The sequence below is a fragment of the Clupea harengus genome, chromosome 23, assembly GCF_900700415.2.
Source record: "Clupea harengus chromosome 23, Ch_v2.0.2, whole genome shotgun sequence".
Classification (NCBI taxonomy): domain Eukaryota; kingdom Metazoa; phylum Chordata; class Actinopteri; order Clupeiformes; family Clupeidae; genus Clupea; species Clupea harengus.
Genome location: NC_045174.1, coordinates 8,510,546 through 8,525,781, shown reverse-complemented (window position 1 = coordinate 8,525,781; position 15,236 = coordinate 8,510,546). Strand labels below are relative to the sequence as shown.

Genomic DNA, 15,236 nt, shown 5'->3' with positions numbered 1-15,236 from the left:
TTAGAAGTGAAGGCAAATATTTATTCATATTTCGTGCCAACCACAGGAGGAAGAATCGTGCAGAGGTCAGCATTTAAGCAGCAAATTGTTTTCATTCCCATGGCTCTCTCTCCCGATCCCACCTCAGCAACATTCCTTGAAATTCATGAACTCCAATTCCCATCACGTACGTTTTGATTTTCTCGTTATCCTTTTGTACTGTAATACTAACATAAAAAAAATTCACACTTGCACATTCACAATGAACATTTTAGACCTATTTTAATCCTTCTCATAACAACGCATACACAAAGAGAAACAAAAATCAACATAATTTCTACTTCTCATCAACATCTCTTACATAATCATGACATCATGTCAACAGCTGGGATCTTGACATGAAAATAATCATCTAAGTCTTGCATGTGTGAGGGGCGGGGGCGACTGCTGCTTTAGGGATGTGACCCACGGCCGAGGGGGAGAGAGGCAGATTAAAGGCGTTATTACTACACCAATCAGCATGTACAAGCCCGGCTGTGGCTTAGCGAGGCTCTGATGGAGCAGGCCAGTTTTCATCCCCTCCCATACCACACCACCGCTGCTGCTGCTGCTCTGTACAGACATACCGAACCAAGCCGGATTTTAACCACATTAATCTGATGAGGAGGAACAGGAAGCATGAGGAGGCTGATATAACTGTAATAAAACAAACATACACAACTGCATCAGTGCCTAAGGGCTGTTGAACTAGTTGTTAGCCGCGGGAAAAAAATAAAAGTCTAATTTAAGTTGTCCACTGCTCTCTTAATATTTAATAAAAAAATTCATCTCATAAACCTATCCGATTTCAGCCCAGTTGTCTTCAACTCACTTAACATTTAACTTAAAATTTCACCTCACGAGCGTATCTGATTTCGACCCCAATAACTTCCTTGTGGGCTCCTTGTGGCTTCCTCGTACGATGTGGAACACTGCGGAGGCAGGGAATGAACTCATAAGGTCACACTCAGGGTGGAGACCGTCGCAGTCAGAGCAGGTCACACAACCGCCCCCCTAGCCTCCTCCCCACAATGCCTCAGACTTCCTGACAGAGAGAGAGAGAGAGAGAGAGAGAGAGAGAGAGAGAGAGAGAGAGAGAGACACACAGGCTCTGGACCTCCCCCTACTGGTCAGTCCCTGCTATTGGCTTCATCTAAGCCATCCTCTGCCTGCTCCGTTGTGCTGGCCTGGGAAAGCGCTTTGCTGCCGTTGTCAGGCTTCGCTTTTCCGTTTGGCCCCGGCTGCTGCTTGGCGGACGGAGGGCAGGCCTGCAGGGCGGCGCTGATGTCCTGCAGGGTCCACCGCTCCTCCTTCAGCATGTGCTCGTCCAGGGTGAACTGGCCCTGCTTGGTCCGCACCAGCTCACGCACGTGAGCGCACGACAACAGGGCTGTCAGGGAAGGGCAAAGGTCACAGACATATGCATTCATTGAATCAATCCTCTTGACAACAGAAAGAGGGAGAAAGAAAGAGTTTTAATGGTCAGGCAATATTCAGAGAGAGAAAATGTATAGTGCTTTTGCAATATACTAATAATTCTGTCAAGAGAGTGAGCTAAGTGGTTTTGCTATATAGTAATACTGGAAGTTGAAAGAGACGCAGGGATTCTTTACCTTTTCCAAGGTCATCCACCAAGCTCCTGACGTAGAATCCTCCGCCACATTCTATGTCTGCAGGGCCAAAGTAAAAAATAAATAAATGTTTAAGCCCTGAGTACTCGCAGCACACCCACACCGTGACCCTTAACGCCAAGCTTCACCTCTGGGATCAGGTTTGAAATATGCCCTCAATAACGGCACAACACTGAGTAGTGCCCCCTTCTGTGAGTATCATTTAACTCAGCCCGCTAAAGCACACACAGCTGTCAAACCATCGCCGTGTTATCTTGAGTTATCAGGCAATTAGCCACTGGTAACGGTATCTCTACGGCGGTACAAGGACGGTGTTAATGCTTTCCATGATTGGAATGCGACACATTTTCAAAAACACACCTAACTTTTTTCTCTGTCTATTTGTCCTTATTTTGTCGTATATTTTTTGTGTGATTCAACCAAAGCTTTTGTTAATCTTTAAACTGCCTTGAAAAGACTATTGATCACATGCTATTTTAATGGCAAGAGATGGGGTGGAAAATGTTCAGACAAAAGCCTTGAAATGCAGAAAACCTGACAAAGGCATGTTCTTAAAGAGACTATAGTATGAATGTGTTGTATTTGTATGTTTTATGTTCACTGTATGCACCTATACACCAGAACAAATTCCAGGTAGGTGTAAACCTACTTGGCAATAAATACTATTCTGATTCTGATTCTTCTGATGCTAAACAAAAGATCAAAGATGTGCAATGGCTTTAGAATCAGCAGATTACAAGCGATCAAACATACATATATACATTAATCAGAATGTCAATCACAATCGGATAGCAACTCTGCAGGTCTCAGGAAAACAAATACAGATCTCTCCGAACACAAAACTATGCCTAAAAGGCCTTTTTTTTTATTACCATATAAATCCTCTGACCACGCTCTGCATGTGTGTATAAGGGTATGAGAGTGAGATGTATACACCCAAACCACCACGACACACACACACACACACACACACACACAACCACTGCATGTCAAAGAGCACTCACTCACTCACCCAGGGTGAAGAGCGGCGGGGTAAAGGCTGTGAGCGCGAGGCTGTAGACGGTGACGGGCCGGGCAGGCTTGGCCTCCACCTCATGGCCCTGCTTCAGGAGCACAGACAGACGCTTGCCATCCTTCTTCAGAGCCGAGTAGCTGTGCAGGCAGAACACAAGATAAACATCCACTATGATTGACTGATGTGTATATGATTCCATAGTGTTGGATACATTTAATTACAGTGCACTTCTGGTTACATAAATACAACAAATGTTGAGATGTGACACAGGAAAGTTGCACTTTTCCATGTTTCTAAAAAAACACTGCGTAGCATGTATTCTTTAAAAAATAAATTTAGGCAATTACCTCAAACACTGGACTGAAGATGCTTTTTAAAAAAAAAAAACATCCAAAAGTTCCATACATCAAATGGTGATATTCTCATACAAATGGCAAGAAAAATCTCATAAATATCTGAACAAGTCACATAAGGTCATTCTAGCCTTTTAGACAAATTAAACCAACATAAAAAAAATAGAGCTCATGGTATAAATGGCAAAGGCGACACAAACACCGTCCCCTACGCGAACTGTAGCTGTTGACCGCTAAACGTCACACTCATCTTGTACAGCAGCTTGGCTAATGATTTTAAAACCTGTAAGGAGTCCGCCGCACTCTCTCTCCCCACACATCATCCTCCTCCCAGTCCAAAGTCCTACCGCCCTGCCATAACATTATCATATTATTCTGAGTAATTAGGCAATTAGCCACCGGTAATGCAGTCTGTGCCAGGCTAGAGCGGCGGCGGTGCCAGCTCTGAGAGTGGGGTGCTGGGAGGCTTTCCACAGCTGCCCGTTATAGCCTAGGAGAGGGGCTGGTTGCAGTCAGAGAAACGGGTCTGGTGGTCATCAGGCTGTTGAAGGTCTATAAACAGTTGTTGATGTGTCTGTGTGTGTGTGTGTGTGTGTGTGTGTGTGAAAGAGACAGAGAGAGAGATAGAGAGAGTGTGTGTGTATGTGTGTGTTTGGAACACATTGAATGAATTTCTATGGTATTGCTAATGCTAAAGTGAGGCATCATTGTTTCACAAGCCAGCTGTCTTCTCTTCCCAATCAAACTGTCAATAATAAAGTGATAAACAACTGACATCATCTGATACTAAACTATTACAGTTTCTCCATAACTACTTTTATTAACTTAATCGTGATCTTATGCAATTTAATCATAACAGCTGTAATATAACCATGCATTATGTAGTTTGACAAAGTTAGGACAAATGTTCTGGTACTTCACTGAATTCTGTTTAAAATTAAGGTCTTGCTACTACTATATGATTCAAATTACTTGGATAACTTTCCATCTAAATCAACTGAGGTTTGTGTATTAAGCTATGAATGTGTTATAGGCATGGGAAACCCAGTCACGTTGGCTCTAGCCTGGCGTAAGCACACAGGCAGGCAGGTCCTACCCTAAGGACTGGACTGCCAGCATAGCAGGCAAAAAAAAAAAAAAAACGAAATCTACATGCGTAGACAAGTTCTAGAATCATCTCCATTTCTAATAGGTGATGAATCACATTCATGGCACTGAGCCATATCAGCACCTGGGAGCTCTGAGCAGACCAGAGCTCTACTGCTCATGCTAACGTGTGCACAGAGCCTGCGTTTGGAGATTAGGCTGGTTTCTCACGTTCCCAATCATCTCCTTTCTCCCAGCACTGACAGCAGCACCAGTTTCATAGGCTTTTTTTAAGTACTCTGTGATTTACTGAACTGTAACTGATTTCCATGGGGATGGCGGGTCATCCTTCATTTTGATCGTCAAAGCGGTACATCTGCAGAACCACAGAAAGGGAAAGCAAGCCCCTGGGTCGGCGGGTTTGTTCTGGGTCACCGTGGAACGCGCCCTTTCTCTCTCTCTGTGGTTCACTCAAGCGTCAGACTCACGGGCTGAGGGGGAGATGACTCACAGAGGAGGGACCTGCATGATGTCTCCAGTGAACTTCTGCAGATGCTCCTCCAGGGCCTCTCGGGTCACGTGATCTGTGGAGTGACATCACAGGAAGTGTGAATGAGCTCCAAAGGACACAAACACGAGAGCTCCCTTATCTGTCCACGAATCAAATTCCCAGCGTGACGCATGCAACTCATTCCGCAATCGCAAGCATCACACCTGTCAGAGAGCCACCATTTTGGTTACTGCCAGACGTGTTAAAAATCACATCTGGACAAGCTGGTAGGTTTTAGCGGCTTGAGGCCATTTTATTGTTTTGGCCCTATATAAATAAAATTGAATTGAATTGAATTGAATTAGGGGACTGGATGTGAAGGCCCCTCATCCATAATAGTGTATAGATAGTTTGCTAAATGACTAAATGTAAATGTAGATAGTGAGAGCATTCTTATACTTCTCATAGCATCTCTCACCATAGCTCTTCTCTTGCACTACAGCGCCAGTAGCATCAAGCGTGTCTGTGGCTTTTCCCAACTCGCCCACTGCAGTGTATTTCTGGGAAAATAATCTATAGATTAGGTGGAAATATGTCAGCGAGAGATCAAACACACTTTTTGCTGATAACTAAAGAAAACAAAAACACTGACCACATAAATATATGCACACATGCATACGCACACACACACACACACACACACACAATGCTATTTAAAGGTGCAGTCCGTGATTCTAATGACATATACGTTTTTGTCAAATTCAGCAAATTGCTCTTTGCGGTCTTCTGGCTGTCCTGGTATTCACAGTATTGGCTCTATAACATGTCGTAAACAATCCCAGCCAATCAACACAATTGCTTCAGGAGCATGGAAGGGAAATTGATTGGCGGCTGAACTCAAATATCCGAAACTTCGTGAAACTAAATCACGGACTGCATCTAATGTTCCAAACGCTACAGACTTCAGTGCATTTCAAGGCAATTCTGCCACGTCAGTCACGTTTTATATTCTGCCAAAAAAAAACACATTGTAATCAATAAACTTTTCATCATATGCTAATGTGTATTAAAAGGTTATTATCTTGCAACTGTGATGCTCCACTTCATGATTTGATTTCTAAAATGATTACAAATCTCACCTTTGACCCTGCGAGCATGGTGGTGAGCATCTTTGTGCCATCTCCTATCCCGATAACTGAAAGAGAAATGGAACCATTATTAACTTTAAATATATTTAGATTCAACTATTTTCTTCCCCTCTCAAATCTTTTTCAACCAAAACACCGTCACACCCAAATAGGTTAACTGTTAAAATCACCTTAAATAAAAATTCACCCTAATCTGTGGGTTACTGACGTGTACAATGGAATACTGAGGCTCAGAGACAATGTTCCACCATGTCTGAGTTTTCACCACAATGCTTTTGAATTATAAAGTAGTAACCCAGATACATTTGTACATGTATACCTTAACACTGGGTAGAAAGAGCGGGAAAAACGGTTGTTGCCGAGAGGATTTTCTGCATGTTTTCTTTTTTTTATACAGTAATTACCACAGGCAAGGCATCCAGAAAGATCAGTGCAGTCAAGTCTAAGGAATGCTCACGAGACAAATGATTACTGGACCCTCTGGCCTGCAACCAACTATCTGGGCTGCCACCTGTTTTTGTCATCTTCCACAGAACGTGGCAAGACGTCAAAAGTACTTTTCCATTTTATCTAGGCCTAATCTAATGCTTACGGGTGTGCAAGGAGCCAGACGTTAGTTGAAAATGAATACTAATCAATACTAATACATACTAATCTGTGAGGTTGCTTGTGGCCTTGAATTGGGGCCAGGAGGTAAACCACTGGTCTCCAGGGACAATAACGCTGTGTACGACATCTTTCAAGCTCATAGTCAGATGTATCAAGAGCGAAATGAATGTGACAATGTGCGTGACAAATGTGTTTATGGGTCTGTAGGCCCACCTGTGAAACCTATTACTTTTCAAAAATATTAACACAGTGTTGACACATGGACCTTACTGGAAATAATAACACATGAAGGTGCATGCAGTTCAATAAATTGACATGTAACTAACCATGAGCAAATGCTGTGCTATTCAATACAGAGTCTAATAACAAATGGCAGCTTTAGCCTTCTCAGAGGATATTGTCAATGGCAGAACTGCTGTAAAAGAAACAGACAGTACCGATTTTTTGTCACATGATGACGACTGGCTTATCAACTGCTAAGCTATCCTCCTAGAAGTCTGCGCTGAATTGGGTCTGGCTTTAGAGTGTGATGCTGTGAGGAGTCACGCCTTTTCCCGCTCCCTCACAAGCGCTTCCTACTCTGGGCTTCTTGACAACAGGGCTATTACAGTGGGATCTTGCAGACCAGTTAGAATGAGACGGGATCATCCGTATGTCAGCCAGGTGTATTAAGTTCCGGTGTGGTTGACCAAGCTAATATTAAAGCGGAAGATGTAACGACACCGTTTTCCCCAATGCAAGCGGAGTGATTCAATTCAATTTGATCAAGAGGGACAGTGTACATTCACTTTGACTCCGTTAATTACTTTGCTAACTGAAAACATTCTCATTCCATCAACATGCAAATTATCTGTGTTCCAGAAATGTGACTAATGACTAATATAGAGGCAAGGATCACCTCATGATTAATTTATCCTCAGGTGGCAGGATGCTCAATGGGTGGCTTCTTTGGGACACAATTCATTTGATGTCGGAATTTTTAAATCTAAATCTGCAGTTAATTTAAAATATGGTTCAACTGCCCATCAGAACACTGTGGTTACCCGGTAAAAGACATGGCTGCTAAATGTCCTTGCTCCCAGAGCCGAGGATTATGCAGCTCTTCAACTGTTTTCTTTTGTTATTAATTCAAGATGACCATTTACCATAAAATTAGTTTCCTTGCTTTTCCATCGGATAAGAGCACTTCAACCTCGCATTTTCTGGAATTTCCTTTTGGGCTGATTTGCTGCTTTGGATTTGCCATTTCGTCTCCATATGAACAATGGGGTGACCTAGGCCTATTTATGTTCTTCACTGTATTAAAATGAGTAACTGAGGGAGGAGAGAGGGTGGAGTGTGGTGCTTGTGCATGGGCTAAATTTCTTCTTGATCCGGATGTACAACATGCGTGGAATCTTGCATGCACATACACATTTTTTCATATATCCGAGTTTTTTTGTGTGCGTTCGCAGCTTTGTGCACATTCTACATTTTAGTATGAATTCCACGCAAGGCTTTGTACATGAGGCCCCTGGTCTACCCAGCATGCATCTGGGGCATCTGGCATATCATCACAATGTCATAAGACAAATAAACAAGGTCTGCTTAATTAGCTTAGTATGCGAAACAGGCTTGACTTAATGAATACATCTAGCCTTCTTATTGTAAAATATGGCATGAAAAGCTTTTAGCCTAAAGGGAGTTATACAGGCTTACTGACCCAGTTAAGGTCCTCTTTTTGGATCAGGGCAGACTGAAAGAGTAAGATGGAAGTACTAGCGGTACACTTTTTTTCTTCTTGTTTCTGAACGCGAGGACAGTAAAATACATACAGTGCATCAATTACCTTACTTACTGACCTATGCAAGTCACTACCAGAGTAGGCCAACCAGACAAATGCTTGAATGTGGCAACAGCATTCAAAGCAATACACTGCTTGCTATTAGCACAGACCATTATTACAGGTGTTACACAGCTCTAGTAGTTACTTTAAATATTTAAAGAACTGGTCCAAACAACCAATATCTCAACCAAGCATTGCTCAAAGAAGGGAAAATACTGAGAAGGGCCAACTGGTGCCATTATCAATGACAAGAAAAATAGGTCTGACTATAGAGATGAAACCATGCTCAATTTAGCACTATAAACTGCCATAGGTTAAGGAAATTACATTAGGCAGAGGCTATCCCTTGACCTTACCATCATGAATCCCCTGTGCATACAAACTTAGTTCTATGGTTGTAGTGTTTTGGGGTGTAGGATCTGTGAGACACGTGGAAAACAATGAACTTAATAGCATCTTTCATATCAATGCAAAAAGTAGTACCCTTACCAAGAACACCAGAGGCCGCGCTATCCAGAGTGCCCCCATGACCGATTTTCAGAGCTTGTTTTTTCCTCTTACGGGGATTGGGATTTGCCACACCAGCCTCTAAGCAAAGCAGATGCAACAAATGCAGAGAGACCACCGTTAGCTCTCTTGAACAACCTTATAATTGAATTGAGACAAACTGCATGCCATTTTTGAAATAGTAAACGTAGTGGTATCGTATCATTAGTATTTCATATTCATATTCATGCATACGGTTCATTTTAAAGGGCAAAAAGGCTGCTGCTAACACTGCCCTGTACTGAGAAGGTTAGCTTGTTAGCTAACAGTATGTGTTGCAATAAAAAGACGCATACAGGGTTGCCTACCTTTCAAGAGCTTCTCTTTAAAAGAGTTTAACACGTCAGCAGATGTTGGCCCGCACTTTTTGTAAATTGCACATATTCCGTTCAAAGACTGCAATTTCGATAAGGAGGACACATTTTGCACAACATTTGCACCAGTCGCTGCCATGCTTCTCTTACTTCAAAAAACATGCGCGATATGATGACGTAAGGGTTTCTGTAAGATTTATGGGTAATGTAGTGCTAATAACCTTAATTCATTTTAAAAGTCTGTTAGTTTACTGTGCGTTTGTTAAGTCTGGTAGGTGACTGAGAAGTTTATAATAAACAAATTAAAAAGTGATTTTGTAAGATGTGATCTAGTCGTTTGGATAGAAATATCGACCATTATGTGAATTAAATCAAGTGTTTGTTTGATTTTATAATAACTGGGCCACTACTGTAGGCGAAGACTAAAGCCCTATAATCCATGCATCTCTTTTTTCCTTAAAATATAGCAATTCAATAATTTGTGGTAATTTGTGCTCTACTCATGAGTGGTGGTGGGAGGGTGGGTTAGACAGTAAAATGCATGTAACAACGTCGACATCCCTTTTATATGCAGTTATACGGGAAACTAAATTTACCCAACAGTATCCACCCAAAATATCCAATACCCATAAGTATCCAATGACTCAATAGGCTATTCAGTCGAACCTCTCGGTTGCCTACATTGGCAATGTTGCTGTCTTGGATGTCCTAATCCCTGATGTCAGTACAATAGTTTTGGATAATTTAGCACCCAGCCCTGCAGTTTTGGTCTAATCTAACAGTTATTCCATTGCTGGACGGATCAAGTTAGGCTAAGGTACTTTTGAAAGTTTGCTTTTATGGATTGAAAAATAAAATTGATTGGAAAAAAAGTTACACCACAAGGTGGCGAAATAACCTCACAAGTGACGCAAAACTGGCATCAACATCAGACTGGTCTCATTAGTAACAAACTCACAGCTGATGTATCACCCACTGTAAATCCTATACGAGTCTTAACGTTGGTTCTGAAATACTTATAACCTATCTCTCTGTTCTTTTGAATGATGCAGTTATAAACGCTATAGGGTATACAAGCGGTGTTTCTTTCTTTTAAAAAAACCTTAGTCATAATAGCCAGTTCTAGTTCATGCATTCATTTTATGGAGCAAGGAGCGGCTTCGTAGGCTTATAAAAGTAGGTTGGGCACGACGTATACTATTAACATCAAGTCGTAGGCCCACTTTTTAGAGTTCCACTATTTTCAGGGTTATAAGTTCAGCATGCTTCTGTGGTATTGTCATTCAGCGGACATCTGTTTGAAACATTTTATTGGTAGGTTGCCTATAAAGCTCGGCCTAAAACTACCGATCAAGGCATCAATGTGTCTGACTACTGTGCGCTATCATTTAATACAACTGAGGCATGCGTTTATTCTAGGCACGCCCATTGTGAAGCCAGCCTTGCCTGCCGTTATATGCTGACTGCCCCGTCATACAAAGTCGACTATATTAATGTTGACTGACCGATCTTCAGTACCCACAACTCTTACGTGAACTACTATTTCTTCTAATACAACAAAGAATTGTGAGGCGGATTCTCAACTGAAGACGCATATTTTCTCAACGTCAACTCTTCTGTAGGCTACACGAGGAAAATCCTCACCCTTTCCCCCACGTCATGTCAACCAGAGGTGAGAGCTGGAACGCTACTTCATGTTATTTCTTGGGGAAACGCAGCTTTTGCGTAGCATTTCTTCTTCATTGAAGCTGATTAGAATGCTGTCGTGGTGCGTTTGTGCGTGCGTAAGCGAATTTGTATTTGGATTAACTGCATTACTTAACTTCTAATGTCGATTATTTGCGTTACTGTCACACCTGTCATTCCGTGGTGCCGTGTGAGCTCATTGGTTGTCCTGTCATGCTTTAATTAACGACAGATAATTATGAACTGAGGAAGTATTACTTGACACTTGTCGTAGCTCATTTAACAGCCACACACGTAGTCTATCATGTAGGCTGATGGAAATTGATGTCTCTAAGTGAGTCTTTGAAACTCCAAGCCTTTCCATGTTGAAAGGTTCAAACGTTTTGACCGGTGTCATTGGTCTGTAAACCCAGTGAGCGCCATGTGCTTTAGTACAATTTGATTATGATTCTGTGAGAATGGGCACTGCGTTATTAGGTTAACACAGCTCGTTACTTTAATAGCCTGCTACCAGATGTGTTACTGCGTAATCTTCGGTTCATGTTGAAAGTCTAAGGTAAATTGACAATCATTGCTGTGGGAATCCTAGACTTTTCAACCCTTGAGACGATGAGACGTTAACTGAGGCTTCAACATGCATTCTGTATTCTATTTGTCTCCCAAGAAAATGTGTATTAATGTTTATAGGCTACTGCACTTGTGAAACCGAGCCAATATCCATTAGGTTAATTATAGTTTTGTCACATGGAAGGCGTTTCTGAAAATGGAAAAATAATGTAAGATGTAGAAACACATAACAGAGCCAAATTGGCTACTGCAATAAATCTAACCAGCCAAGTAGTTCTGGGCGGTAGCATATTTCCTAAAGCAAGGAGTTTTTTTATTGTTCAAAAAAAAATCTAACAGGTAGGCCTGCTTGGCATGGATTTGTTGACAAATAGGTGACCGACTGGCCTGCAATGTCTAAGGCTGATTAAAAAGTGCTGAGGTGGTTTTCCTTTTAGCCTTGAGATGCTGTGCGGTGTCATGATCTCCATTTTCTGGGGTGACTGATGTTGGCCTTATGATGTTCAGCAATTATCATGCTGGAGACACAGCATCCAGAAGAGACAACTGACATAATTTATAGCACTTGAGACAGAGAACCACTCTTTTGCCTAAGTGAAAACAAGTTAGTCTGTGAGGGGAAAATTGGACGCACAGAGGGTGAGTGCCAGCTTAAGAAGTCATGGAATAAAGCTAAATATAGTATGACCAAAAAGACTGGCAACAGATCTCTTTTTTTTTCTCATGGGGTGGCACTTTCTCTCTACTGGTACTTGTTCCACTTCTGATTGATCCCATTCCTCTTTTCAGTACCCTTTTCATTGTTGGATTTAACTTCTCTATGAATTGGGAAACCCCTATGGCAAATGCACTGAACTCAGCATAATCCTTGTCTGGGACTCTCAATTTAATTGCCTTCTGGTTGAGAATGAATTGCCCTTCACAAAACACCATGTCAGTAGTGAGCTCAGTGCAAAGCCCAAGAGGTTGAGCATGGAGATCTGTCTGTTTTAACATGGGGACACTTTCTGTTGAGATGCTTATAGCGTGATTGCGGGGTAGGACCAAGGCTCCAGGGGTTTCCCTCCGCGCATGTGCATTTTGGGGCTGGCCTTCTGCATGTTTGACTTTGGAAGTGTCCGGCTTCCTCTCAGACTGTTTGAGTTGGAAAGGGCCACAGTCACAGTCCTGACTGAAAACATCTCCCTCTCTCTCTCTCTCTCTCTCTCTCTCTCTCTCTCTCAAACGCTCAATCAGAGATCTTGACAAAAAACAGTAATGAAGAAGGAAGGGAAGGTCACACATGTTTTAGGTTGCACCCTTAACCTCTCCTTAGCCTGGCTATAGGAAGTAACCCCAATTTGCGGTGCCAGCTTGTTAAGGGGTGATTAAGGGCCGACCAAGTCATGAAGTGGCAGCTCCTTTAGAATAGTTATGTTAGGCAGGGAGGGGGAGGGGTCAGGCAAATCTTGCTGGCCCTTCCATTCTCTCCAACTCTGGGCAGGCCCATGGCCTAGTCCCTCTCTGTCTCTCTCTCTCTCCATCCACTCTTTCACTTTCTTTTTCTCTTCATCTCTCTGACCCTGTATCGTTGACTGCCCTGAGGGAAGCCCAGTTAAACCTGTCAGCTAAGATCAGTGTGTGTGGACGCTCCGAGTAAACCTCCTCTAACAACATCCACAAATGCCTCTTCTCTTCTCCTCTCTTCTCTTCTCTTCTCTTCTCTTCTCTTCTCCTCTCTTGTCTTCTCTTCTCCTCTCCTCTCTTCTCTTCTCTTCTCTTCTCTTCTATTTTCTTCTCTTCTCCTCTCCTCTCCTCTCTTCTCTTCTTTTCTCTTCTCATCTCCTCTCTTCTCTTCTCTTTTCTTCTCTTCTCTCTTCTCTTCTCCTCTCTTCTCTTCTTCTCAGAGTCTGGATGTGATTTTGAAATATCCAGAACAAACTGGATGGCCAAACTCTCACAAAAACAAGGCTCGCTGTAGTTAATGTGACACAGTTTTGGTGTTGACCTCAAATGGCTAGAACCAGAATCCAATGAAAATATACTTGGTGCCGGCAGTCGTTTTGCTTAAATCCAGGATCCAACTGTGGATGCTAAGCGCTTATCTTCAGGCTAATATCTTGTTCAGCGCTTTTATCCAAACCAACTTTTAGTGACATCTCGCAGTGGCCAGGATTCAAACCCTGGTCGATTGCTTGGAGGGTGGCGATGCCAATCAGTGTTCCACCACGCCCAAGAGCTGCTCATATGTTCTTGAAATGATGGTAGCTGACTTTCGTTACATTTGAAACATGTCTTCGAGGTATTATTCGTCAGTTGACAGGAACTCTAAATGTAGAAAGGCACAAGCATTAAAACAGGGAAATCAATAAGAGATATTGTTCAACATTTTTCTATGGAGGGACTTTGCTTTGAAGTGCAGAGGAAACTTTTCATGTTGCTGTTCCAAGAACTTGAGGCACTTGGTTCCAAAATGTCCCATTAAGTTCTTTCTGGCTCCAAATAAACAGAGAGGATAGTAAAAGCTGGACCTTGTTTTGTTGGCATTTACAAGCACAGTTTACCACCACAGCATCTCTCTCCACACATCTGTTGCCATCTACTTGAAGTCTGTTAGTCTGATTGGTTTGTATGGTTCGACTGTGTGTGTGTGTGTGTGTGTGTGTGTGTGTGTTTTGTGTTTGTGTGTGTGTGTGTGTGTGTGTACATGTGTGTATATGTGTACTCACCTCAGACAGTCCGAATGGCGGGGCAGAGGGTTTAGTGTAATTACTATATAAGGCTTGTGATCGGAGGTGCCACCCTTCATTGCGCTGTCGCCTTAGAGGGCGTTACTGGGGTGGCTGGCACCTGTGTTTTGGAGTAAATACGAAGTTATATGATGGATTATACCCTTGAATCGCCCACCACTTGGTTCGTTCCTTGCTGGCAAAGCAGAATATTTCTCGTCTCACCAGCAGCCTCCACACACACACACACACACACACACACACACACACACACACACACACACACCCAGGTGGAGAGATAGACTTGCAGAGTGGTTACCAGCTGCAATAAAAACCTTCACTGCTGTGAAAAGCGTCTCCGTAGACTCATTCTGGTGGTAGATATGCTGTGGAACAGCCAAATAGTTAAAGACAGGTGTTTATATTAGCATCTCAATATATTACCCAATTGCAAGGTGGTTTCCTGTTGAGATGCAGGCATTTTGGATGATTCTTTGTGCAGGGTTTGACATATCCTTATATTAATCCCTATATGTTTACACAACTTTTTTTTCTCTTCTGGCTACCCTCTAAACAAAACACCACCTGTTTATAAACTGCATTTGCAATTAAGCTGCGGCTTGCATTTCTGCATAACAGGGCCGTGACGCTGTTGAAATTCCAGCCATTAGTCAGTGGCCTTAGCCCCCGCGGGGGGACCTCCATGCCTGGGCAAGGTTGAGCAAAGGCTGGGTGGAAGTGGAGCAGGGCCTGCTGAATGCTGGGGATTGAGCCCAGTGAAAGCAGCGGGGCTTTAGCCGTTGTTCTGGGCTTAATAAGGCCTGATCCCACCAGGAAGCTGCCTCCCGTTCGCTCCCCTCTCCCTTCAACCCTTCTCCCCTCTCCCCTCTCCCCCCCCCCCTGCCCAGCGCGCCCGCTGCCGTGGCGGAGCGGCCAGGACCCGCGGCGGAGCACATTCCTCACACTGCGATGTCACCTCACCCCGGCGGCACTGAGGGGGGGGGGGGGGGGGGGGGGTGATGGGGAGACAGAGGGGTTGGGGGGGACCGTGGGGATGTACACACACACAAACACACTCACACACTCATGCACACACAGGTGTACTGTATATGCATACAAATGTCTTTCTATTACATGCACACCACACAGGGATGGACGCTCTGCCGCTTACATACTAATGTTAAAGCAAACTTATAAACAAAAAGCACGTGCACATAAATGCACACACACACACACACAC

General features: G+C 43.1%; 2 protein-coding genes across 2 annotated transcripts in view; one reads left to right on the top strand and one right to left on the bottom strand.

Annotated features, from left to right (window-relative positions):
- trub1 (TruB pseudouridine (psi) synthase family member 1) lies at nucleotides 1-9,207 on the bottom strand. Its single transcript, XM_012814564.3, has 8 exons — nucleotides 9,030-9,207; nucleotides 8,665-8,763; nucleotides 5,733-5,788; nucleotides 5,072-5,153; nucleotides 4,615-4,687; nucleotides 2,662-2,801; nucleotides 1,632-1,688; nucleotides 1-1,408 (listed from the first exon to the last, which is right to left on the bottom strand). Exons 1-8 carry the CDS (start codon nucleotides 9,172-9,174, stop codon nucleotides 1,149-1,151), a joined length of 912 nt encoding a protein of 303 aa, XP_012670018.2. The 5' UTR covers nucleotides 9,175-9,207; the 3' UTR covers nucleotides 1-1,148.
- A 1,287-nt stretch (nucleotides 9,208-10,494) lies between these two features.
- The window catches only part of ablim1b (actin binding LIM protein 1b), an 84,317-nt gene continuing 79,575 nt past the window's right edge, over nucleotides 10,495-15,236 (top strand). The window contains exon 1 of the mRNA XM_031561666.2: nucleotides 10,495-10,707. Coding sequence (XP_031417526.1) covers nucleotides 10,695-10,707 — 13 coding nt within the window. The 5' untranslated portion in view covers nucleotides 10,495-10,694. The remainder of the gene's footprint in view (nucleotides 10,708-15,236) is intronic.

Coding starts and splice junctions, on each gene's coding strand:
- trub1 (XM_012814564.3), bottom strand. CDS start 9,174: ATGGCAGCGACTGGTGCAAATGTTGTGCAAAATGTGTCCTCCTTATCG. Junction 4,688..5,071: donor AGTGCAAGAGAAGAGCTATG/GTGAGAGATGCT, acceptor GTCACTCCACAG/ATCACGTGACCCGAGAGGCC. Junction 1,409..1,631: donor GGTGGATGACCTTGGAAAAG/GTAAAGAATCCC, acceptor CTTCCCTGACAG/CCCTGTTGTCGTGCGCTCAC.